At 44.8% G+C, this 24,953-nt stretch overlaps 1 protein-coding gene across 2 annotated transcripts in view; it reads left to right on the top strand.

Moving 5' to 3' along the window:
* SLCO3A1 (solute carrier organic anion transporter family member 3A1) overlaps nt 1–24,953 on the top strand; it is a 322,035-nt gene that overhangs the window by 276,976 nt on the left and 20,106 nt on the right. For both annotated transcript variants that reach the window (XM_047795306.1, XM_047795305.1), the window contains exons 6-9: nt 29–227; nt 1,408–1,546; nt 16,938–17,113; nt 21,651–21,715. In XM_047795306.1, the coding sequence (XP_047651262.1) occupies nt 29–227; nt 1,408–1,546; nt 16,938–17,113; nt 21,651–21,715 (579 nt within the window). The remainder of the gene's footprint in view (nt 1–28; nt 228–1,407; nt 1,547–16,937; nt 17,114–21,650; nt 21,716–24,953) is intronic.

Raw genomic sequence — 24,953 nt, 5'->3', positions numbered from 1 at the left:
TGGTTCCGCCCCTCTGCCCTCCTCCCAGGGATGACTGCGATCCCATGTGCCTGTCTGGGAATCTTCCTAGGCGGTCTCTTGGTGAAGAAACTCAGCCTGTCCGCCCTCGGGGCCATTCGGATGGCCATGCTCGTCAACCTGGTGTCCACCGCTTGCTACGTCTCCTTCCTCTTCCTGGGCTGTGACACGGGCCCTGTGGCTGGGGTTACTGTTCCCTATGGAAACACGTAAGTCCCAGAAAGGTGTCATCACCCCCTGCCTGCCCAGGACTCTCTCTGGGGTAGGTCAGTGGAGCCAGCCTTGTCCCTAGGTAACCATGAGCCCAGAAGTCAGTGATGCCTCTGCGTCTTACTTCCGTGGTGGAAAAGTCAAGGTGAACGTGCCAGGCAGAGAGGGCAGACTTTACTGGCGCAGCGCTCTCCCAGGGTGGCCAGGGCAGCACTGGGGAGACAGTCAGATGCTCATCCCCCAAGGACTCGAATGCCTATTTGACTTTAGAAATGACCTGAAGACAGATAGTAAAAAGCAAGTTTTATTTTAAAATTCAGCTTAAAATAAAAGACGGAAGATCCTTCAACAGTTCCTTAAACTATCAGAAGCTCACATTAGACTCAGAGAGTAATCACAGGGTCCAGCCCATGGCACGTATTGGTAAGTGTTGGAGGGAGAGATGGGGATAGAGAGGAGAGAAGGGAGGAAGTTAGCTAGCTCTGTGGGACCACTTTCCTTATCTCCTAGTTATTATCCCAAGACTCTGAAGTAAACTCCAATCAGACCTGCCCTTCGAAGGAATTACAGAGAGGCCTTATGTACCCAGAGCCAATACCTGTCCTCTTTTCTGTGTGAGACTCTGAGGCTGGAGCATCGAAGCTGCAGCATGGTTGGCCTGCAAGATGCCAGTTCCTCTCCATGGCAGTCTCCTCCTCGAGGCCGGACACTAGGCCTTCTTCTGAAGTTAAGTCAGAAGATGCAGGAGTGGAGTTCCCGCTGTGGCACAATGGGTTAAGAATCCAGCTGCAGTGGCTCGGGTTACTGCAGAGGTGTGAGTTGGATCCCCAGCCTAGAACAGTGGGTTAAAGGATCCAGTGTTGCTGCAGCTGAACTCGGATTCAATCCCTGGCCTCAGAACTTCCATATGGTGCAGGTGCAACCAAAAAGAAAAACACTGGGGGACATAGTAGAGCTGGCCTTATCTGCCACCCTGCGAGGTCACACAGGCAGAATGGGAGAACATAGGCAGTGGCAGCTTCTCTACATCCATGCACGGTCCAGGCACCAATGTGCCTCCATCCCTGTACCATGACCGCAGTGGCCACCGTGACCACAGAGGTCAGAGGGCTGTCACTGGGGGGATCTAACAGAAGTTGACCTTTCTCTGATGGGTTCCATATTTCCTTTCTTTTCTAGCTCAGCACCTGGCTCGACCCTGGACCCTTACTCGCCCTGCAATAAAAACTGTGAATGCCAAACTGATTCCTTCACTCCCGTGTGTGGGGCAGATGGCATCACGTACCTGTCTGCCTGCTTTGCTGGCTGCAACAGCACGGTATGGGTGATTTTCTGATGGAATGGTACGGGGTGGGGGACTCAGGCAGCCAGAGTAGCTTGAAACCCAAGATCTGGGGCAAGAGTGGGCAACCACATGTGTTCCACACTTTGTGTTCCTGCACTGTGATTTTGTCTCAGCCACTACCCTGTTCTAGTGGAGGATTCTCCAGCATCAGGATAGGAGGCCTGCCGGGCTATCCATCTGCTTCTTGCTAAATCAAATATGTTTCCAAAAAATGTCATTGAGTAACTGAAAGTAAAAAAATTCAAAGGAAGCTATATGGAGTCAGAGAAAAAGATTGTGATTCAAAGCACTCACAAAAAATGTCTGTGGAGTAGGAGGACTCCACAGGTAATGAGCTCCCCGTCAACAGAAGTATGTAAAAAGGAGGGGGGGGGCTAGAAAACCATTTATCAGGAAAGACTTCTTCCAGACCTGAATTATGTGACACGTAATTCAACCTCTACCAGGTTCCATTTCCCTTTATTTCCTCAGCTAAATGCCTCACACCTTTTTCCATCCTCCCACTATTAGCTTGTTTTTTGTTTGTCTGTTGTTTTTTTGTCTCTTCTCAGTATGAATTGTACCATTAACTGTCAGCCTGCAGCTTTCCACATTCTCTGCTTGAAAACCTGATGCTAAGGGACTGGCCACCTAGTCCTGCTGGTCCTACCTTGCAGGTGTGTCTTGCACCTGTCCTTCTTCTGCATTCACATCACTATTGCCCTGGTGCTGGCCCTGATCTCTTGTTAGACCAGTGTTGGAGTTGACTCCCTGGCCTCACAACTCGTGATGGCCCCCTTGTGTCTGTCTTCTACACTATAGCCAGAATGATTTCTGGTAACACTGCATATGACACTTTCTAAAGCTACTATCAGCTAGAAAATTAGATTTAGGTACTGAATTGGGTTTGTATATGTCTTTAGCACATGGCTATCCTCAGCCATGTTCTACAGCTGTGCATCTTTTCAGTTTGGAGTGTTCAGCTTTCCCTACACATACGACTTTTCATACTTCTTCCTCCAACTAGACAACTCCTACTCACCTGTCAGTACCCTACTCAAATGCCCCCTCCCCTGTGAAACCGTCCTTGCCCTCCTTTATCTTTGGGGTTTTTGCCTCTGCTGTCTTGGTACCTGTCTCTCATGGGGGGCATTTCTCTTGTTTCACTTCAAGGATATGTTAAAAGTGTTTGTCATCTGCTCTGACCCATGAATTTCCAGAGCCAGCGTCCACAAGTGTTCCATAAATGTCCAGAAATGCATAGATTAAAAGGAAGATATGAGGGCTGGGTGGTTGCTTTGAAGGAAACTTAGAGTTGAAATCTTATTTCTTCCTCTTTCCATCCCTATATCTTTTGGGAGCAGTGATTTCTCTAAAGGAAGAAAAATCGATCATTTATTTTCATTTCCAAAGATCTCATTTTTTCCTTGCACTTAACATTTAGATTCTTGGCCGGTTATTAATATTTTTCTATAGAGAAAATAAATCACCCTGGGGGGAGGGCGGGGAGAAGCTGATTTTTTTTAATTAGGTGATAAAGTAGTTCCTTTATGTGAGTGGAAATGAATTTTAAAAAGGGGATGGGACCTTGAGAATGGTTAAAATAAAAATCCAAGCTATTCTTTTTCATGACAACAATTTCATTAACATTTTAATATCCAAAACATTATATTAAAAATAAGTTTGGGTTACTGTGCTGTGGTAAGAATTACTGACTCAGTATAGGCTAGTGTCTTGAGCCCAAATGAGTCTCTATTTCCAGAGCTTCTCTGAGCAAAACATTGTCTAAGAAATGTGTGTTCCCCGATCTTGCATGGACAGGTCTTATTGAATAAGAACCTAACCAGACCTATGTTTGCTTCTGGCTGCTGAAACAGCAAGCCGTGGAATGCAGTTATCGTCACAGGGCAAGCTAGTCTGGAGAATAATCATTTATTTTCCAGACACCTGCCTTTTCTTGACATTACTGGAAGCCTCATATCATCTGCTGGGGGCTAGGCAGAGAGGTTATATCCCCCTGCGATTCCAAGGCAGAGATTGAGAAAGGCCCAGGACTGGGATGCAGGGAACACTCCTCTGCAGGGAGGCAAAGCTCTGGAGGCCCTGGCTTCCAACAGATGGACACAGGCTTATCTTAGAAAGGGGCCCTTGTGACAGCCTTGCCCTAAAAACCACCACAACTGTGAAACTTGCAACAGCAGCAAGCTTTTCCGAGCGCCTGTGCCAGCCAGGTGACCGAGTCTTCCACATGACAGTGATGGCCCATGGCAGCTTGGCTCAGAGTCAGCAGAATCTCTGGCCAGTCTCCAAAAAGGAGCAAAAAGCAATTTCAGTCGTTTAAAGTATTTGAGAAAATGCCCACATGGTGCATTATATTCCTGCTACGTTTACTCCCTCCTGCTCTCCTTTCCTTCTTGGTGCCAAGCTTTCAGAAAATAAAAACAAAACTCCCTCAGTTTTCAAAGCCTTCTCCATCTCTCTTCCCTCTTTCCCTGTTCATATCCATTCCTTCTGCATCAGCTAGAGTCCTTTTTTTAGAGTCAATGCAGCTGTTCTTCTACCTACATCCCAGCCCCACATATTCTCTCACTCATCCTCTTCATAACCTTGAAATCAAGGAGCTGTTATACTTGTTCCTTGATTTCAGATTAGTCACTTGCCCCATGTCATGCAGAACACAGTGACAATGGCGTTGGAACGTAAGGTCTGTCGGACGGCAATCCCAGTGTCTTCCTCTGACCCTGTGACAGCCCTGCATAGCTTCCCTACCTCTTTCCCACCTGAAGGAAGCTCTCCAGGCCTGCACCCCACACGTGGGATGTGGTGCCTTCCCATTAAGGCCCTGCTGCCTCCCTAGCCTCAACCTGCCCACTCTGCCCATCTCCAGCAGGACTACTGGCTCTATCAGACTTCTTGGGGTGCCCCAACATACCGAGCTCTTTTTTTTTTTTTTTTTGAGAAAGTAAAGGAGGATTTATTTAAGTGAGAAATATGCCTCTAGAGGGGAGGTGGGCAGACTGGCAGGCAGCTGCTGTGCATTTCTTGGGCAGGCTGGTTGAGGGACATACAGATGAATGGGAGGAATATTCATTGAAAAGGAGGGCTTTGGAGGTTTGTATTCCCTGATTTTCTTTTTTTTTAATTTTTTTTATTATTCAATGAATCCATTACTTTTACAGTTGTACAATGATCATCACAATCCAATTTTATAGGATTTCCATCCCACGACCCCAGCACATCCCCCCACCCCCTGACCATCTCCTTTGGCTCCAGACATGCTGTCCCTTTTATCTGGGCTGGTCTTCTCCTGAGCCCTTTATGTGCCTAACACCTCCTTATCCTCAGCTGAGAAGCCTCCTCCCACCTCCTCACTTCTGAGGCTGCACTGGCCCCCCCCTCCTGAGAGGCCCCAGCCCCTGCCCTCCCAGCAGGGCTCTTCTTGCCCATCCCCTCACCAGATCTAATGGCCCCTATGCTTGCCCAGCTCCCTCACTAGTCTCTAGCATCCAGAGGTATGGCTGTGCTGTGGACTTTTGCATTCCCAGTGTTAGCCATAGCCCTGGATAAAGGCTCCAGGCTTCCCACAAGCCCAGATGGAGGCCCAGAGCTGACTTCAATGAGCCCCAGGGAGCCAGGGGGTGATAATGTCACAACTGGCAGGCGGGCAGGTTGGCTGGTGCAGATTTCAGTGCTAAGCACCTCATCAATGCTCATCTCTCACCACTTAACAGCTTCCATCCAGACTTAGGAGAATTTCCCCTAACTTGATTAGATGTGAATAAGTCACTGACGAAATCATTCTGATTATTAGGAAATCTGGTTCACTAAGTTAGCAGTTTTCTGATATGCGACTCTCCTTCCTGCCCTGGTCTGGGCTTTGTTTTCTGTTGTCTCATCTCATTTCTCCTTGAGTGATAGTGATGGAAGTTTCCTGAATTGCATTAAATATACAATTTCTAATTCTTCTCCTTGCCTATGGCCAGGAGGGGTGATGAAAAAGATTGCAAGTTAATTTTGTGAGCTTCCTTTGGCATGAATATATTGTCCGGATTGTTTCTGTATCCTTCTCTCTCAGAGGTAATTATTCTGAGAGAAAGCATATTGGTAGCTGCTGATTGACTGCTGCAAGTTGTATCCTTTTGATGTACTGAATAATTGACTTAAAAAAAAAAAGCTTCTATCAGCCACTGACAGAATGTTGAAAGTCAGTCCCAGTCCAGCACAGCAGTTTATAAGGGACTAGTGATATACAACTAATCTATACCCCCATCCAGGTGACAAGTATTTATCAAAAACCTTTTTGAACAGAGACCCAAGTAGGTGCTGTGTCAGGGAGGGAGGGGATGGCCCCATTTTGAAACATGCAGGGGGTTCCTCTTTCAGTATCATGGGTCTCAGTCCTGGCTGCACTTCAGAATCACTTGGAAGCTTTTAAAATATGAGGCCTGATCTCCATCTGCAGAGATTCTTTTTTTTTAAATTTTTTGAGCCACCACAGCATGTGGAAGTTCTCAGGCCAGGGGTTGAATCAGAGCTGCAGCTGCTGGCCTGCACCACAGTCACCACAACACCATATCCAAGCCGTGTCTGCAACCTGTAGCTCTTGGCAATGCCAGATCCTTAACCGCCTGAGGGAGGCCAGGGATCAAACCACATCCTAACAGATACTAGTTGGGGTCTTAACCCCCTGAGCCACAGGAGCTCCCATCCTCAGAGATTCTGACTCCCTCGCTCTGGAGCGGGACCCAGCCATTACCTTTTAAACACCTCTCTCCCCTGCAAGTGTGTCTGACACATAACCAAGGATGAGAACCACTCGGCACTGTTGGCAGTTGGGGCTACATCATTCTTTGTTGTGGAAACTGTCCTGTGGACTGGAGGATATTTAACAACATCCCTGGGGTTCTACCCACCAGAGGCCAATAGCAGCACCGCACCTCGCCCTACCCCTGCCACTTGTGAAACCACCAACATCTCTGGGTATTTCCTTACCCACCCCAGTTATGAACCACTGCTGTAGTCAAAAGGATGAATTCTTGAAGTTTTTGAGTTCCCGTTGTGCCACAGTGGGTTAAGGACCCAAAGTTGTCTCTGTGAGGATGAGCATTTGATCCCTGGCCTCCCTCAGTGGGCTAAGGATCCAGCGTTGCTGCAAGCGGCAGTGTACATCAAATTTATGTTTGCAAATCCTCTAAGATGTGGCTGGGATCTGGAATTGCTGTGGCTGTGGCGTAGGGGTGCAGCTGCAGTTCCAATTCGACCCCTAGCCCAGAAACTTCCATATGCCACAGGTACAGCCATGGGGGGGAAAAAATTCTAGAACCACGGCGTCATCAGAGCTGATGCTGAGCATTCATCCTTCAGCTTCCTCTCCCTTCTCACCATTCCTGGATTCACCCATGATAGAAACCAAGCTGGAGGTCAGAGGTGCCATATTAGCATATTTCTTCAGAAGAAACAAACTGATTATACCTCCTGTCTGCCCTGAGGGTGTATTTACCATGACTGAACTGAGGTTTAACTACCTGGGCATTTCATATACAAGTCTAGGCTTCCCATCTCTCTGTAAAAGGTGGGTGAGAATTAACATGGCACCTCTACCCAGATGCGGCAGCAGTTGGCTGGAGCTGAGAAATGGCTGACCCTTTAGATGAAACACTTGATCGCCTCTTAGCCACAGTCCCCACCCCTTAAACCTGTACCATTTTTCTTATTTGTCTTCTAATGGTTTAGCATTGGCAAATCCTCTTGTATAACCTGACCCCATTTTCCAGAACTGATTTAAAAGTCTGTCCTCATCCTGGTGATGGCTTGTCAGAAGGGACCTTGGGGATATTCTGAAATCAAGCCCAATGGCGGTGGCATTTCCACCCAGAACACTTAATATAGATCTAGGCCCTGGGCTAGACATTAGAAATATAGAGATAAATAAGGTAAATAGATCATGTTTATTATAAGAAGAGGTATATTAGTCGAGTTATATACTGGGAAACACCCAAGAGCAGAAGTTAATCTGGCCTTATATGTTTATGATGTAGCATTAAGTGAAAAGAACACATTATGAAACAGTATCTAGATTATGCCCCCTTTTAGTAAAGAAAAAGAACAATCTAGATATTTGTGTACCTCCGCATGGAAAAACATTGGTGGGATATATAGGCTGTTACATTTTTTTTGTTATCTTTTTTTCATTTTTTAAAGTTTTATTGAAGTATATTTATTTATGTTTGTGATAATTTCTGCTGTACAGCAGAGTGATTCAGTTATACAAGTACACGAATCCATTCTCCTTCAGATTCTGTTTCCACATAGATTATCAGAGAATATTGGGAAGTGTTCCCAGTGCTATATACCAGGTCCCTGTTGGCCAGTCATTCCACATACCTCAGTGTACCTATGCCAACTCCAAACCCCAGTCGGTCCCTCTCCTCTGCTGTCCTCTTTGGTAACTGTAAGTTCGTTTTCAAAGTCTATGAATCTGTTTTCTGTTCTGCAGATAAGTTCATCTATATCCTTTTTTTGAGTCCACATATGAGTGATACCATACAATGTTTGTCTTCACTGTCTGACTAACTTCACTTAGTTTGATAATCTCTAGGTCCATCCATGTTGCTACAAATGGTATTATTATATTCTTGTTTACGGCTGAGTAGTATTCCATTGTATATATGGACCATACCTTCTTAATCCACTTATCTGTTAATGTACATTCGGGTTGCTTCCATGTCCATTATATGTAATGTTTGTAGAACATTATCTCTGGCTAGGACTGAAAATTTAATTTGTATATATTTCTTTATATTTTTTCTGTATACTTCTAAATTATCTAAAATGAACATTCATCCTTTTTCTAATAAGGAAAAACTTTATTTAAAAATCATACATGAAAGGTTAGATGGTTACAATCTAATAACTTAAAGCTGAGAATTAACATGGCATCTGCACCGCAAAGGGGCAGCAGTTGGCTGGCTAGAAAGAGGCTGATGCCTGTTTGGGTAGGAATTGATCCGGGGCAGACTGGGGCTAGAAGGAGAGAGTGTGGAGGTTATTTACTGGAGGAGGGGCAGGGCCGGCCTCATCCTCAGAGAAGGCATGGGTACTTGCCTGGTGGGTGGGATGGAAAGACATCCCAGCACAGAAGGTGTGCAGACACAGGCATGGTGGGGAGGCTTGAGCCTCATGACAAGGGCAAGGTGTTGGTTTGGATGGGGGGGGGGGGGAGAGAAAGCTGGAGGGAGGGGCCTACTGTCATTCTGAGCTGCAGGCACATCTGTCCCCTCCGTGCTCTGCACACATTTCCATCTGCAGCAGCTGGAGCAAAAAGCGAGCTTGGCCACTCCCCAAAGAACAGCCCTTTCCTCCCCTTCGGCAGGAGATAATTAAGGCTCCAAGGGGATGTGCTCTTCTCCTGCGAGGTCCAGGTTATGGGGGTGAAAGGTGGACAGAAGTCTTGCTTTCATTGCAGAGTTTTTCTCCCTGGCCATTATCCTTCAGCCAGTGACCCTGCCAGGGAAAAAGGGAGCACATTTCTTCTTGCAGTGTTTCAATATTCCCTTTGCCTGGAGGCACGTGCGTTGTCAGAGATGCTCTTTGTGACACATTCTGAGGTCTGCATCTGAAAATACTGGCTTGGGTTGGGCCAGTGAGGTGAAGAGATTCTAAGCTACAAAAAGACAGTAATAAATGACAGGAGAATGTATGAGGAACTTCACTGAATCATGAAAGGGTCCATAAAAGTCTCAGACACATGGGAGTATGTTGTTATTCAAAAGAAGACATCCCAGCCATTGTGGTACCATCTCAGTCCTTTGCCATCTGGGTCATCAGGCAAAAGCAGGGCAAAACACTGCATGTGTCAACGCTCCCTCTGACAACCCCCCTCTCTGAACTGCAGGACAGGGGCCTGACAGTTAATAGAAATTGTCATTTCTTCCTGGTAACTGAATACATTTCAGAAACAAAACGAAACACAATATTCCAGGATGTGAGAGTGAAACTTCCACGTTTTCACAGGCTCTCTCTTAATACAAATAACATCATCCGCCCCCACCCTTGTCCCCTTAGAAAAGTCATTTTTCAACCTAGAGATTAGTTTTATTTGTGCAATTAATAGGAATTGATTCATCAGTATTGAATATGGGAGGAAAAGACCAAACAAAAACAACTTTATTTGCCAGATGTTTTTGAAACACTGCTGAGAAGTATTTTGTTCCTATAATATGAGCTGTCAAAATAGCATGCTTATGATTTCCTTCATCAATAGAGAATGAATCCAAGATTCCACAGAGTCATTTTTCTGTTTTTATGGTCTCTGGCTTTATTGTAATTATTTATCCCCATCATTGCATGTGAATAGAAACATTTCTCAATTTAAATTAATGACCGAATGTAGAGTAAGAGTACAATTTTCAGTGACTGTGTTTTTATTCTTTGGTTAATTTCTTCTTTATTTTTTAATGTTCTGGAGTTTTAAATATTTCAATAGACAATACATTTGTACAGTTCAGAAACCAAAAACTATAAAAAGGAGGAGGAGAAATTCTGCTTTCCACCTCTATCTCCTGTTCACTCACTTTTCAACCCATCACCCTGCCTGATAGGTAATTACTATTATTAGTTTCTTATATGTCCTATGGATTTTAATCCACCTATAAAGGCATTATCCTGTACCTTGTTTATTTTTTTTTAGTTGACGTATAGTTGATTTATAATGTTAATTTCATCAAGGTATACAGTGATTCAGTTTACACACACACGTGTGTATAGTTCCCTCAGCTATACAGTAGGTTCTTGTTGGTTGTCTATTTTATACCATAGTTTTTTATTCTTGGTTTTCAATTTTGCTAACGATTTTCCTTGGAGTTCTTTTCACATTAGTACATGAAGAGCACTAATTCCTTTTTGACAGTTGCATAATCTTCCATTGTTTGGATGTACTGGAATGTATCTAACCAATCCCTATCTTTTTTCTTTTTTTCCCATTCTCTTTCAGAGTCTTTTCCCTCATAGATTATCACATACTATTGATAGAGTTCTCTGTGGTATATGGCAGGTCCCCAGTCCATCTACCCCACCACTTGTCCCCTTTAACAATCCCTACTGATGGACATTCATATGACTGCAGATGTTTAACTTCTGCAGACAGCATTGTGACTCAGATTGTTCACATCATTTTATTTATTTTTTAAATTTAATTGTATTGGCGTACAGTTGATTTACAATTTTGTATTAGTTTTAAGTGTACAGCAAATAAATCAGTCATACATATAAATATATCCATTCTTTTTTCCCGTATAGCTTATTGAAAACTGTTGAGTAGATTTTCCTGTGCTATACAGTAGATTCTTGTTTATCATCTGTTTTATATAGTAGTATGTATATGTTATTCCAATCCTCCTATTTCTTCCATTCCCACCATGGTTTCCCATGGTTTTGAAATCTGTGTTGGTTTCCTTTTATTACATAAGTCCTTTTGTATCATTTTTGTTAGATTCCACACAGAAGTGATATTATATGATATTTGTCTTTCTCTGACTTCACTCAGTATCGTAATTTCTAGGTCCATCCATGTTGCTGCAAATGGCATTATTTCATTCTTTTTTATGGCTGAGTAATATTCCATTGTATATATGTATCACATCTTCTTTATCTGTTCCTCTGTTGATGGACATTTACGTTGCGCCCATGTCTTGGCTATTGTAAATAGCACCACAGTGAACATTGGGGTGCGTGTATCTTTTCAAATTATGGTTTTCTCTGGATATATGCCCAGGAGTGGGATTCCTAAATCATATGGCCATTCTTTTTTTAGAAAAGCATAGTTGATTTACAGTGTTTGGCCAGTTTCTGTTGTACAGCATAGTGACCTAGTCATACATATGTATGCATTCTTTTTTTCCCACTGTATTCCATCATGTTCTATCCCAAGAAATTAGATCTAGTTCCTTGTGCTATATAGTCTGATCATATCATTTTGTGCCTGGGCAAGTCTCTCTGTAGGATAAGTTCTTGTAGAATTTATAAGCTAGTCCCACTCTGTCTGCCAGATCACCACTGCTTCCACATCTTATCAAGCCAGTTCTGCTGTGAGCACCTGTGTCATCTGATTACAGCACGATCTGTCAGGACACACTTACTTCTGGGAAAGCTCCATCTGACACGCACATGTGGCTCCAGGCAGAGACTCCAACTCTCACGGAAGCAGGGGGGACTACCTAGCTCCTCAGAGAATGGCAAACTGGGAAGACATTCCTTTGCCATGAGGAGGGAAAACTGGACATTTGCCCCGTCAGGAATGGTGAACTAATCTCCAGAAGCCTAGTGCGCTTTTAAATATATTGGAGATTGCCAAGGACAGCACTAGAGACGTACCCACTTCATTCAGGTCATGATCGGCCACAGGCAGTTGCTAAGGTATCTGCATTGTAAACAGACAGGGTGAGAATTAGAACCCCAACCTCTGTCATCTCCTTCTCTCACACCCAGGTTCTCTCTCTCCTTTTAAACTTCCTACTGCCTGGTGCTTTGGAGTTCCAGGGGCCCCCACTTAGATGATGCCCAGTTTATATCAGCGGAAGGGCTGTCCTGATATTTCCTTCTTGCTTGGGATTGTAGTGTGAAACCGCATTGGTGGAAAATCACTTCTTCCAATTACACATCCTGGGGTGATTATTCCCACCACACTGTGACGTGGGGGTGGAAATTTCCTCTCTAACAAGCACCTTATGTGCCCAGAACCCCACATCTCTTTTAGCCCGACACCCAGGTCAATCTGTAGTCTCCTGTACCACCTAAGCCCAAATAAAGGATGTTTCCCATCCCTTGCCTGAGGACTGCAGGCTTAGCATTTTCCCTTGATACCCTGCGGGAAAGGCCCCAGAACATCCCAGCTTGCTCTCTGGGCTGCAGGTTTCCGTTCATTCTATTGAATTAACTCCTTTAACTGAAAAGGAAACCCTCCAAGTCCTTGCCTAGGTCACTCCGGCTTACCTCCTCCCCAGCCTCTTTCACAGCTCCTCTTGGATACATTAAATCTGAATAAAGTACAAACTTGCCTAGAGCCTTTGGGAGGGACCCATCCATTTCCAGCTTCTCTCCTTGGCACCAACAAGTGGACCTCATCACTGGTCATGTATCAGTTTCCTGCTCCTCCTCTCCTGGTGTCAGTAACTATATAAACACCTCATTCCTATCCAGCTGGCCTGGTTTTCCCTGGGCCCACTTTTGTCCCCTCCCACCCCCTGGCTTTGTGCTCTCATTGGTCCCCTTTGCCTTGCTGCAGATCCCACTGTGGCTCAGCTTTGCCGTCCACTCACGCCATTCACAGGATGTTGCCTTCCTGGACCCTTTCATCTTACCTGCAGCAGACAAGCTGTGTAATCACTGAGATAAAGGTGTCTCATTTCTGTCCCATTCAGTGAGGGCCATGATCACAGGCCTAATCCAGAGTAGACCCATTGCAGAAGGGGTTTTTTACTTCTCAGAGCAGAGATGGGCGGGGCAGTTTCCTCTTATGGTAAATGTAATAGAGTTGAGCCATGGGCTAGATATGGGGCAAAAGTCTACGACTGTGTGTAACTTCCAATTACAGATTACTTAATAAATTAAACAAAGCTCTCTGGTCACACAGTTCATTCAGAGGATTCTGGCTCTAAGCGCTCAGTTCCAATACTCTTATCACATTCATCATGGACGACATGAGTCAGAACTCAGTTCCTGGGTTACTTGGCTAAACAAGACCTTATCCGATCCATGAGCAGCCTGTTCCCTAAGCACTCTTTGAGTCCATTTTGTTCTAAGGACCCTGATCTCTGCTACAGGAGGGATCAAAGAGAGAAGGATGGGAGTGGTTTGGACTAGGGTAGGGCTTGAGAGAGATTTAGGATATGGTAAAATGAATAGGACTTGAGAATTGATTCATTCATTCAATAAATGGTATGGTGTTCAATAAATACGACAGTGGTTTCTTCTTTATTAGCCTTATGGTCATGAGAAAGATTTGACATAGGAGTTAAGGAGAGAGGTCCAGAATTACTGCCTGATTTCTATAGAGGTAACAGGGTCCTTCCTTCCTTCCCTCCTTCCTTCCTTTTGTCTTTTTAGGGCCGCACCTGCTGCATATAGAAGTTCCCAGGCTAGGGGTCAAATCAGAACTGCAGCTGCCAGCTTATGCCACAGCCACAGCAATGCCAGATTGGAGCCATGTCTGCAACCTACACCGTGGCTCATAGCAATGCCAGATCCTTAACCCACTGAGCGAGTTCAGGGATCAAAGTGCATCCTCATGGATACTAGTCAGGTTTGTTACCACTGAGCCACAATGGAAACTCCAAGGAGTGTCATTTCTTAGGCAAGAGATATGGAGGGAAAGGAGATTGGGGCTGGGGGGATATGTCTCTGTCAGGGTTTGGTCAGGAAAACAGCACCCACTAGTCTTGTGGAAATAAAGGGTTTAGCATGGGAATTAGAGCTTAACGAACATGGAGGAGTTGGGGAATTAAGATGTGGAGGAAGTGAGATAAAGGATTTGAGAGAGAACAGTCACTCACTACATCCCCAGAAGCACAAGCTCAGGTGGGCAAGTCCAGGCTTATGGAAAATTCCCAAGAAGCTGTGCTCAGGTGGCTGCTCAGTGAGATGAGGGGGTGCTCAGGGAAGGATCTGGGGAAGCACACCAGCAAGTCTGTATCCAAGTCAATAGAGGTGGGCACAGGGTCTCTGCTGTCAGCAGGGCAGTCAGGAAAGAAGGGAGATATGCTGAGGGAAGCCAGGGCCAACCAGCCCCTTCTGGGCACTTCTGTGTGTGTCTGTCCCGGTGTCTGAACATTTGAGAGCAAAAGCCTCTGCTTCACTTCCACCTTCCAAATCTCACCTGTGTTCTCTTCTGGCCCAGCTCTCATCCATGCAGGGAAGGGAATCCTATGGAAATAGTTCCCCGCCATGGATGGAAAACTAGTGCCAAAATGCTGGCACAGAGTCTTACACAGGGCTTTCCTCCCTGGAGTCAGTGTTGAAATCTCAGTACACTTGGGATCTAGGAAGGATCATCCCTGGTGGGTCTGGGAGGGATATGGAATCTCCCAGAGATTATTTAGCAGAGTCTTCAGAAAGCACATAGATGTAAAACCATGTAGGGAAGAGTCAAGGCAAGAAGGGAATAAGGTCTGGACCAGACTCCCAAGGAACCCTGGCATTTTAAAGTAGGAGATGGGCAAGGTGCCAGCAAGGGAGGTTAAAAAGGAGCAACCAGAGAGGGAAGAAGGAAACCAGAGTGTGAGCCGGGGAAGCCAAGGGGGAGTAGGTCACAGGCCTGTGATCGGAGGTGGGGGGTGGGGCTCCAGAGAGAAGTGGATGGTGGGGCCGTTCAGAGGCCAATGGCCAGCTTAGCCAGTCCGATTCCTGCATGTGGGGATCTGAGCTATCTGGAGTGAATTGAGAGCACGGGAGGATATGGAGATTGTGAGCAGCTAGAAAAGTTTAGCTGTGAAGTTGGGGTCGGGGAGAGGGGGAGAAGGAGCAGTTTCTTTCCCCAAGAAGGAAGGGAAGTAGCATCCTCAGAGTTGGGGAGAAGCCCTGCTTCCTGATAAAAGCGGAGGAAGTCCTGTTCACATAGGGATTCTAAAACCATCTTCTGAGTTTGTCTACTGTGTCTCAGTGCTGTGCTGGGAGGTGATGAATCACAGGTGAGACATTCTCATTCATGGAGCTCAAGGTCTCCTCCAGGAGGATGGGGAGGGTCTCTGCCGAGGGGTGTGGAGCGCATCCTTTTGGAAGGAAATAATGACGCAGATGGGGTTGGCAGGTATGCCCTCCCAGACAGAGATGTCAGCACTGGCTCCTGAAGAAGAGCTAGGATGTTTCCAGGCAGAGGTGAACAGAAAGGTCAGAGGGGCAGGGCCTCAGCACCTTTTGGGGAATGACAGTAAAACCCCCCAGGGGCTGTAATGGGGCCATTTTTTTGTTCTTTTTTTGGCTGCCTGGAGCCGTATGGAATTCCTAAGCCAGGGATCAGATCTGAGCTGCAGTTGCAGCCTAAGCAGCAGCTACAGCAACGCCGGATCCTTAACCCACTCTGCTGGGCAGGGGATAGAACCTGTGTCCAAGCGTTCCCAAGATGCCACTGATCCCATTGCGCCACATGGGAACTCCTATAATTTGGCCATTTATACAAAGACACCTGCTCTGGGCAGGTGGCTTAGGAAGAAGGGTCCAGCCCCACACAATTTCTCCCCCTCTTTCCCATGAATAAAATCTCCTGAGCAGGATACGGCCATGCAGGATGGAGGGGCCAGGCTTTGGACACCCCTGAAGCTACCCACGTATCTTTATGGGATAAGAAAAACCTCAATCTGTATGTCCTATGGGGAAAGAAAAAGGGAGGAGGAGGAGAGGGGCTGAGGAGGAGAAATGTAAAAGCCAAGGGGGATTTGTTTGACCCTCAGGAGGATTTACCTCCACATGTGCTCTGAGAGCCGAGCAGTCCTGGAAAGAAAAGCCATGAATCATTTATGATTGTTTTCATTTTGTATTCATTAAAGGCCTCCGCACTATTATTATCGAACCTTAATTGTCTTGGCCGCTGGCTCGGCACTGCCTCTCCCAGCCCCTGCTCCTCCCTTCACCATCAGAAATTCCTGAAGCGTGAGCCAGGACCGTGCTGGGGGGCAGGGGTGGCTGGGCAAGAATCCACCTAAAGATCAAACGGAATGCAGCCGCTTTTCTTTCCCTGCTCTGATCATATATTAATAAACGGATCTCGCTGGGCTTCAGCTCGCTCCCCACGCCCTGCTCTCAGCTCCCTGACACCTCTGCACCCTCTTGGCTCTCTCAGCCCCCGGAGAACTTTCCCATTAGCTCTCTCCTTGCACGGCCCTAGAGCGAGCACAGCAGCTTCATGCATGACAGTGCATATCCTTTGTTCCAAGTGCCACATCGGCGGCAGAACCAGCCACCCTATGCAGGTTACCTGATTACCTCTTTTAATACACTTCAGGGTAATTATAACTGCAGAAAAGAGAGGACAAATCAGCATGTGATTACAATGTTAATTTGGCAATGTTTTATCACATTGTGGAAGCACAATTTCCTCTCTAATTGTATTGGGGGGGGGGGGGACACGTGTCTATGGTGTTGCTTATTGAGGGATTCTTGAGCCATAGTCATGAAATACACAGGAGGCCAAGGCTCTGCTCCCCATAAATATTCCTTTATTTGCATGTGTTTGGCATCCTCCTTTAAAAAGCTAACTCGTTTTATTCAGACCTAATTAATGGAATGCTACAGAATGCATAATAAGGCAGTGACAGTTCCAGCCAATGGATGGCTTTGGATTTGTAAACTAGAGGTATGTACCCCTGGTTAAAAGGGCTGAATGCTTCCCTTTCAGAATCTCACTGGTTGTGCATGCCTCACGACTGTCCCGCCTGAGAATGCAACTGTGGTTCCTGGAAAGTGCCCCAGTCCCGGGTGCCAAGAGGCCTTCCTCACCTTCCTGTGTGTGATGTGTGTCTGCAGCATGATTGGGGCAATGGCTCAGACGCCCTCGGTCATCATCCTTATCAGGTAAGCTTGGCCCCAGGGCCTTGAGAGCCAGCTTCACCTCTCCCCCTCCCCACCTGCTGTGTGTCTGCAGTTCTCCTGGAAATCAGAACTTCTGGGACTATAGGAGTCTTTCAAGCCAGCTTCCCGGGCTGGCAGAAATCAGTTACCTTCGATAGGAACCTCACACCAAAAGTCAAAAGCTGGACCCAAGGGAGAACACTACACTTTCATCATGTCCCCAAGAAGACTCTGCGGGTGATTTTAAAAGGAACTATGGGAGTTCCCATCGTGGCTCAGCAGAAACGAATCTGACTAGCATCCATGACACAGGTTCGATCCCTGGCCTCACTCAGTGGGTTAAGGATCTGGCGTTGCCGTGAGCTGTACTGTAGGTTGCAGACATGGCTCGATCTGGCATTGCTGTGACTGTGGCATAAGCTGGCAGCTGTAGCTCTGATTAGACACCTAGCCTGGGAACCTCCATATGCTGAGGGTACAGCCCTAAAAAGAAAAAACAAAAAGTAATTATGTTGTCTAGAAAGTCATTAGCAAAGCTTTTTAAATGTGCAGAACCATTAGGGGTACTAGAGCAAATTGCCATTTTATACTTATTAAATTTGAAAAATAAATTTAAAAAACTCACACCCAGTGCTTATAAGGCTGCAGCAAAATGGGTAAAATCACATATTGCTGGTGGCATTGAAAAGCATGTGGCTCCTTTCAAAAAAGCAATATGGTAAATATGAGTCAAGAGCCATAAAAATGTTCAGATTCTTTATGCGGTAACCCTACCCCTTGCCACTTATCTTAAGAAAATACTTCTCTACAAGAAAAAAGCTCAATCCAGACAGATTTTTATTACAGTGTTAACTATAATAGCAGAAAAATCTGAATGGGAATAGTGAGTTAAATTACAGTGCCACAGCTCAGTGGAATAATGAAAATTCTTAAGAATGTGAACAGTGTTATGAAATGAACCATTGAATTTAAATTATATATGGAGGATGATTATATGCAGTGTGCGTGTGGATAAAACCCATCAGATCTTAGGTGTGGGTTTGGGGGGCTGCATTATGGAGAGTTTATTTTTTGTTCTTAGAAATTCCCAGGAAGTTATATTGTACTGTTCACACACAAAAGGCACCAAGAAGCAGGAAAAATGACCCTCATGACCACCATTAGCAATGACTAGTCCCCTTTTTTCTTTTTCCTCCCCTTGATTCCTCTGCAAAACCCCAGTTCAGTAGTTGGGACTGGCAGAGCCAGCACAGAAAGTCAGTTGAAATCTTAATCATTTCCGTATCTTAGCTTGATAAGCAGCTCTTGGAAATTTTTCAGGAGATATTTGATTCCCTTTTTTTTTTAAAGCCACACCTGTGGCATATGGAAGTTGTCAGGCTAGGGGTCAAATCATAGCTGCAGCTTAGGCCTATGCCACAGCCATGGAAGCACTGGATCCAAGCCACACCTGCGACCTACATCACAGCTTGCAGTAATGCTGGATTCTTAACCCACTGAGATAGGCCAGGGATTGAACCCACATCCTCACAGATACTCTTTTGGTTTCTTAACGTGTTGAGCCACAACGGGAATTCCTTGGTTCCTTTTCAATGAGCCAGAAACAGTTGGCCTGAATGACCTAGGCTGAGCCTTGTCCTCCTCATAGCTCCATACTACTAGGGTGCCCACGTGCCTTTTGAAGGGTCCAGGGTAATACCATACATAGTCCATCATCGTCCACATGCCATCACAGACGTTGTAGGGAGGTACAAGGGGACAAACACTCTGAGCCACAGCCCAGATGGGCACCAGCCCTTGTCCTGCCCCAGAGCAGTGGATCCACTCAGACAGAAATGTACCTGCCAGCGAAAGGGCTCAGGACGTCCACAGGTGAGGATAGTAGTAGTCACTGAAGTGCCAGCACTGGGCTCTTGTTTTAACTTCCTGTGTTTGTGTCTTTACTAACATACGAAAGGGGAGACAGAGGCTCAGAGAGTGATTAACCAGTGTCCTCAAGGTCATGTAGCTAGTAAGTTGTGCAACCAAGGCTCTTTCCCTGGCCTTGCCTGGGACTTTCAATAATGTTGACCTGAGCCCTCCATTGCTCCACAGCTAAATCCCAGAACAATTATTCCTCCTGTGGGAACCAGTTTCCCAAAAGGATATCAAAGGAGAGCTTAGTATCTTGTTCACTTTATTCCTAGTGACATGATAGCTAAAAGGAAATCAGACTTCAAGTGATAAATATTCTAGCTCATTATGCCAGAATGTTTTCTTGATAAGGAGAATTTGCCTTTATCTTTGTGTCTTTCAAGTCAATGCCTTCAAATGAATGTGCGAAAACTGAAACCACGAAGCCAGTATTAATTCTGAAGAACTTGGATGTTGTCCCATGCACATTCTAAAGGGAACTGTTTCTGTCCAGACACACTGACCTCATCCCTGATATTGCACAGGCATCTGGCTTAGCCAGAGAGTGGTTTTCCCATCACTCAAAGTCTTGACCTGGTGCCCTGGGATTATTTACCCATACTGTACTCTTCACAATTGAGAAGAAACCCATATTATGTATATTTCCCCAAGAATCACACGTTTAGTTTTCTCTGAAACTCTCAGAAAGAGGGCAGAGATTGTGAAAATGATATCCATGTTGTTTTCGGTTTGACAGTTTGGTTTGTAATTTGGGTTTGACAGTGTCTTTTGGCCTCATATACCAAAAAGCCAAAGGCATGCCCATCTGACACGCAAACCAGGTGGTAGATCATTGGATGGATGCCACTGGATGGTTGGAGGAATGACCCCTGGGGTTAAGAATATTATTCCAGGAGTTCCCGTTGTGACTCAGCGAAAATGAACCCAACTAGTATCCATGAGGATGTGGGTTCAATCTTTGGCCTCACTCAGTGGGTCAAGGATCTGGCATTGCCATGATCTGTGGTGTAGGTTGCAGGTGTGTCTCGGATCCCACATTGCTATGGCTGTGGCATAGGCCGGGAGCTACAGCTCTGATCTGACCCCTAGCCTGGGAACTTCCATATGCTGCAGGTGCAGTCCTAAAACGAAAGAAAGAAAGAAAGAAAAGAATATTATTCTAGTTACCAAGTCCACAGGCAGGTACCAACCAGCCCATGGGACTGAGATAGCCCATTGGTAACTTCATTTCTAATGCTTATTTTCTGCAGAATTGATTGCATGAGGGTCTTTCCGGTCTTTCAGCCACACTGAAATGTTCTTGGTGTTTCCAAAGGCTCAGCCGCCTCCGACTGTCTCTAGGCCCAGCCTGGTCCTTCCAGGGAGCATAGCAGAGTGCTTACCTCCCCATCTCCCCTAGGGACTCATGATGGCAATGGGACAAGAGGAAATTTCCCTGCCAGTGGTGTTCAGGATGACCTGAAGCACATGTGATCTGTCGAACGCCTCTCCCACTACCAGCACACTGGAGAGATGGGGCCCCCAGGCTCAGTGGGAGATATCTGCCCCTGCACCCCCCCCTACACATTCACTCAGCATGTGCTGCATGCCACACACCACGCTGATGATGGGCAAGACACAAACAGTCCTTGGCTTCAAGGAGACTAGACAAGTGTTGAGTAAGTACTAGTTTTGAGAGTAAGAAGCATGGGTTAGCAGATGCAGACTATTATATATAGAGTGGATAAACAGAAAGCTTCTACTGTATAGCACGGGGAAATATACTCAATATCCTGTGATTAAACCATAATGGAAAAGAATATAAAAAAGAATGTATATACGCATAACTGAATCACTTTGCTGTAGAGCAGAAATTAACATCGCATTATAAATCAACTATACTTCAATTTTAAAAAAGAGTAAGAGGCATAACAAAGGAGCCCTGTCACCAGCTGTGATGGCCTCTCCATCTGGAATCAATCATCATCATCTATCATCATTTCCAAACAAGCCCCTCTACTGTTCTAGAAAATGTGTGAAAAAGTCACACCCAGGGACTGTTCTGGGTAAACCAATGCCTAGGATGATGTCAGTTCAAACAGATGCAATCATATGAAGGTACCTTTCCAATTTAAAAGGAACACGAACTGGATATGGATGAATGGATTGTTTCACAAATGGTCCATCTGGGGAATCAACCCTATGCTGGTCTGCGTGATTTCACAAAACGGTACCAGAATGACAGAGGTGTTTGTGGTTCTGGCCTGTTTGTGCAGCATGAGGGGAACTATCTTCCCCATCGATACTTCCTAATACAAGTACCCACCAACTTAAGATGATTTTCTGTCCTGGCAAATGCAAAATGCCTTTAAATGAAGACTTTATGAACCATATTTGCATTCCATCCTTCAAATAACAAGATTAGTTTTAGTTATTAAAAAAAAAAGTTAAATTCCTAAACTTATCTGTCATTGCAATTGCCGTGATTTTTCAGACTTTAGGCAGGGAAAGTGAAAGAAAAAAACAACAAAAGCACGAAACCATTAATAATTTCCTAAAGAAAGACTGATGGACAGCAGCAGATGACTCTGAGGTCTGTTAATTAAAGAATCTTTTCTCTTTTCCTTCTTCATCTCTCTGCATGTAGGACAGTCAGCCCTGAACTCAAGTCTTATGCCCTGGGAGTTCTTTTCCTCCTCCTCCGTTTGTTGGGTACGTATTATCTCTTTATTCTCTCAATGATGAATCGGATGCCTATGACTAGGTGAGTATATATCAGTGAAATTGTCCCCGTTCTTTAGTTTGCTTTTTTTTTCCTATGAAATTCAATGTTTGGTAAATAGGAGAAATGTTAATTTTGCTCAGGGTTTACACCTAGACTCTGGATCTTGCAGAGTTTTTGTTGATAACAACTCTGCCTTCATGCCACCCTGAATTCTCATTGACACAAGGAGGAAAAGTGATGACACCAAGGGGAAAATAATTTGATGGTGTCATTTGGCACCCTCATTAAGCAGCCCATGAGCAGCTTGTGAAATGCTTCATTTATGGGGCTGCCAGCTGCGGGGGGAGAGCCATTCTCCCAGTGCTTCACAAATGGAAACTCTGCAGCCTTTAAATTTTTCCAAACTGATTTAGTTTATTTACCTTGGGTTTCCAGGATGGGGCAAATATGACTTCCATGCCTTAGAGTCTGCATTCCAAGGTTTGGTATGGATAGAAGGAATTAAGTCTGACATCCCCCCCCCCCCCGCCAGGTTTTAAGATGAGAAGTCAAGAATGAAATGGCCCACGGTTCTCCCAAGGTTCTGGGACCAGCTAGGGAAAAGCTGGAGAGTCCAACCAGGTATCCCACCTCCCAGCTATGCCCTAACCCTCTCTCCCTCTAGGCCACACTGGTGCTTTGTCAACTCCCTTTGTCAAGGCCAAGATCAAGATAGGATAACTTTTTTTCTTAAATAATAAAGCAGTGGTCTTCTTTAATGGACATTAAATGGTAAATAGAGAAAGGGAAATAACCATGGCCTCTATCTCCAGAGTAAAAATAAAATTTCTCATTCTAAATCCTGTATAACCATGGGGGGAGGGCACAAAGAAATAACTATAGAAGTGTTAAAATGTTTATAAAAGTGAAAAATTGGCAACAACCTAAATGTCCAACAAGCAGGGAATTAGTAAAATCCATTATGGGTTCCCCTTTTAAATTCTGGAAAGAAACATTTTCTAGACTTGGAAAGGGCACATGATAGGTGGAAGGGGAAAAAGAAGTCTATGGTATGTTATATATGCAAATACTCTTAATGTGCATATAAACATGAAAGAATATTGAGAAGCTTGACATGGAAATGATATCCACTATTATCATTGAATAGCGAGGCAATAAGTGATAATTTCTAAATGTCTTTTAAAATTTGAATAAGTATATATATTTGTCTGTTACTCTCATAATGACATTACTTCCTATGTTATTAACACATGAAAGAAGAAAAATATTCACCCTTAAGTTCATTAATAAGATAAGGTCTTCCCTGGAGAATGGCACATACATGGTGTATGCCCCTTCTCTGCCTATTGCAAATAACTTCCTATCACTTGCCAAGATCACTTTTGCCATGCCCAAGAAAGACCTCTGAATCTCTTCAACCACTATCAATCCATGTTTATTGATATACATAGGGAAACGTACCTGGTGTCTTTGTCTTATTTCTAGTTCATGGAGAATAGAAAATCTCTGGGTGTAATAATACCTAGTTAAAACAAGTTCAGCAGTAATTCAAACAAAAACTTTCAGTCCTTCCTGGAAATTTTGGAGGCTTTTAAAGCTCTGTAGCTACACAAGAACTAATTATGCTGATTTTTTTCTCTATCATTGAAATAATGGAAAATGGCATGTGTCTTGATCCCTTCAACTTCCCACCCTGTTTGGGATGGATGGATAGATAGATAAATGTAATATCTGGTAGAAAGTCAGGGACCCTTATTTGTGAAAATAGTGAAACCATTCCCCATACACACTCATTCAACAAACTGACATTTATGGAGTGCCTAATGTGTTCAGAGCTCCATGGACCATGCTCACGTGAACCCTGCACTGCCCTTAGGGAGTTCTTTTGGAAACTGACCAGGGAAGGTGAGAGGCCTCATCTATAGAATCACTATAGAGGTCTCTGTATCTCTAAACAAATGCTGAGGACTCAGTATAGCAAGTAAGAGAGAGTTATCCTTCGGAATAATCTTGGTAGCATAAAATGAAAGAAAACTTGCAAGCTATTTTTTGAAAAGTTAATGAAAATCATAAGACCCTTGAAGACAGGACTGAAAATTATAGAGCATGTATGATGTGACACTGTTAAGATCATTGTATGTTGCTCTGAGGCAGTTTCTTTATTTGTATGTCTGCCCCAGGAATAATCAGCCAGGCATTATTTAGAAGAGTATATTCCAACTTCTGTGACTGTGAACCACAGCAAGAGATGAGCTTTTACATTATGGCCCAGTACATAATACATAGGCATAAATATAGCAGAAACAAAGATTTCATGAAAAAAGTGTTCGCCCTTAATATGAATGATGTGTTCTGATATTTTCGCTTCTGTTTTCTTCCATGCTTTTTAAATAGTGGATCATGACCCCCTGTATTGATTTTATTGCCCTTATGGGTCCTAAATCACAGCTGAGAAAACAGCTCTAGAATGATATGCCACAGTTTCACCTTTTAATTAAAAGTGGCTTATCAAAGAAGTCTTCATATTTGGCCTGATTCCATTTCCTACAGTACCCAATACGATTAACCACCATTACTGTTAATGAAGGGCCAACTGAGAAATCAGATTTCATGACATTGTCAACCTTTGTGTTTGACCTCACGTGGAGAAGGGAGATACAGTGAGGACGTTGCAGTGGAGTGAGATGAGATCTAGCAAACCAAATGACCTACTCAAAGCAGAAGAGGGACATGTGGAAGAGCCACCAAGGCTGGCCTTGGGGTGGGGGCAGGGGCGTGCATTTGAAAGGAAGTGATGTCCACTTATGAAGGAGGAGGAACAATTACACAGCTGAAAAAGGGGAGAGAGCGCTTTAGACAGAGGGACCTAAAGGAGTAACAGCCTGGAAGTGAACAAAGGCTGCAGCATGTTTGGGGCTGCAGGAAGCCCATGTGGCTGGGGGCACTGGCAGAAGATGGGGCTGCGTAGGGTGGCTGTCAGAAACATGATCGGGAAGGGCTGCTGGCCTGCTGACAAGTTTGACCTTTGTCCCTAAGGCAAATGAAGTCACTGATGAACTTTAGATGAGATCCATTGTGCACTTTTACAAAGGGTCACTATCTGCCACATGGACAATGTGGAAACTAATCAGCTGCTGGTATAACAGTAGCTGATGGAGACCTGTGCTGAGATGCTGGCTACCGAGGTGGGGAGATGTGGGTAGAGGAAGAATTGTCAAGGCTTAG

The sequence above is a fragment of the Phacochoerus africanus genome, chromosome 9, assembly GCF_016906955.1.
Source record: "Phacochoerus africanus isolate WHEZ1 chromosome 9, ROS_Pafr_v1, whole genome shotgun sequence".
Taxonomy (NCBI): Eukaryota; Metazoa; Chordata; class Mammalia; order Artiodactyla; family Suidae; genus Phacochoerus; species Phacochoerus africanus.
The sequence above is the reverse complement of the archived record's forward strand: the minus strand, read 5'-3'. Positions and strand labels throughout refer to the sequence as shown.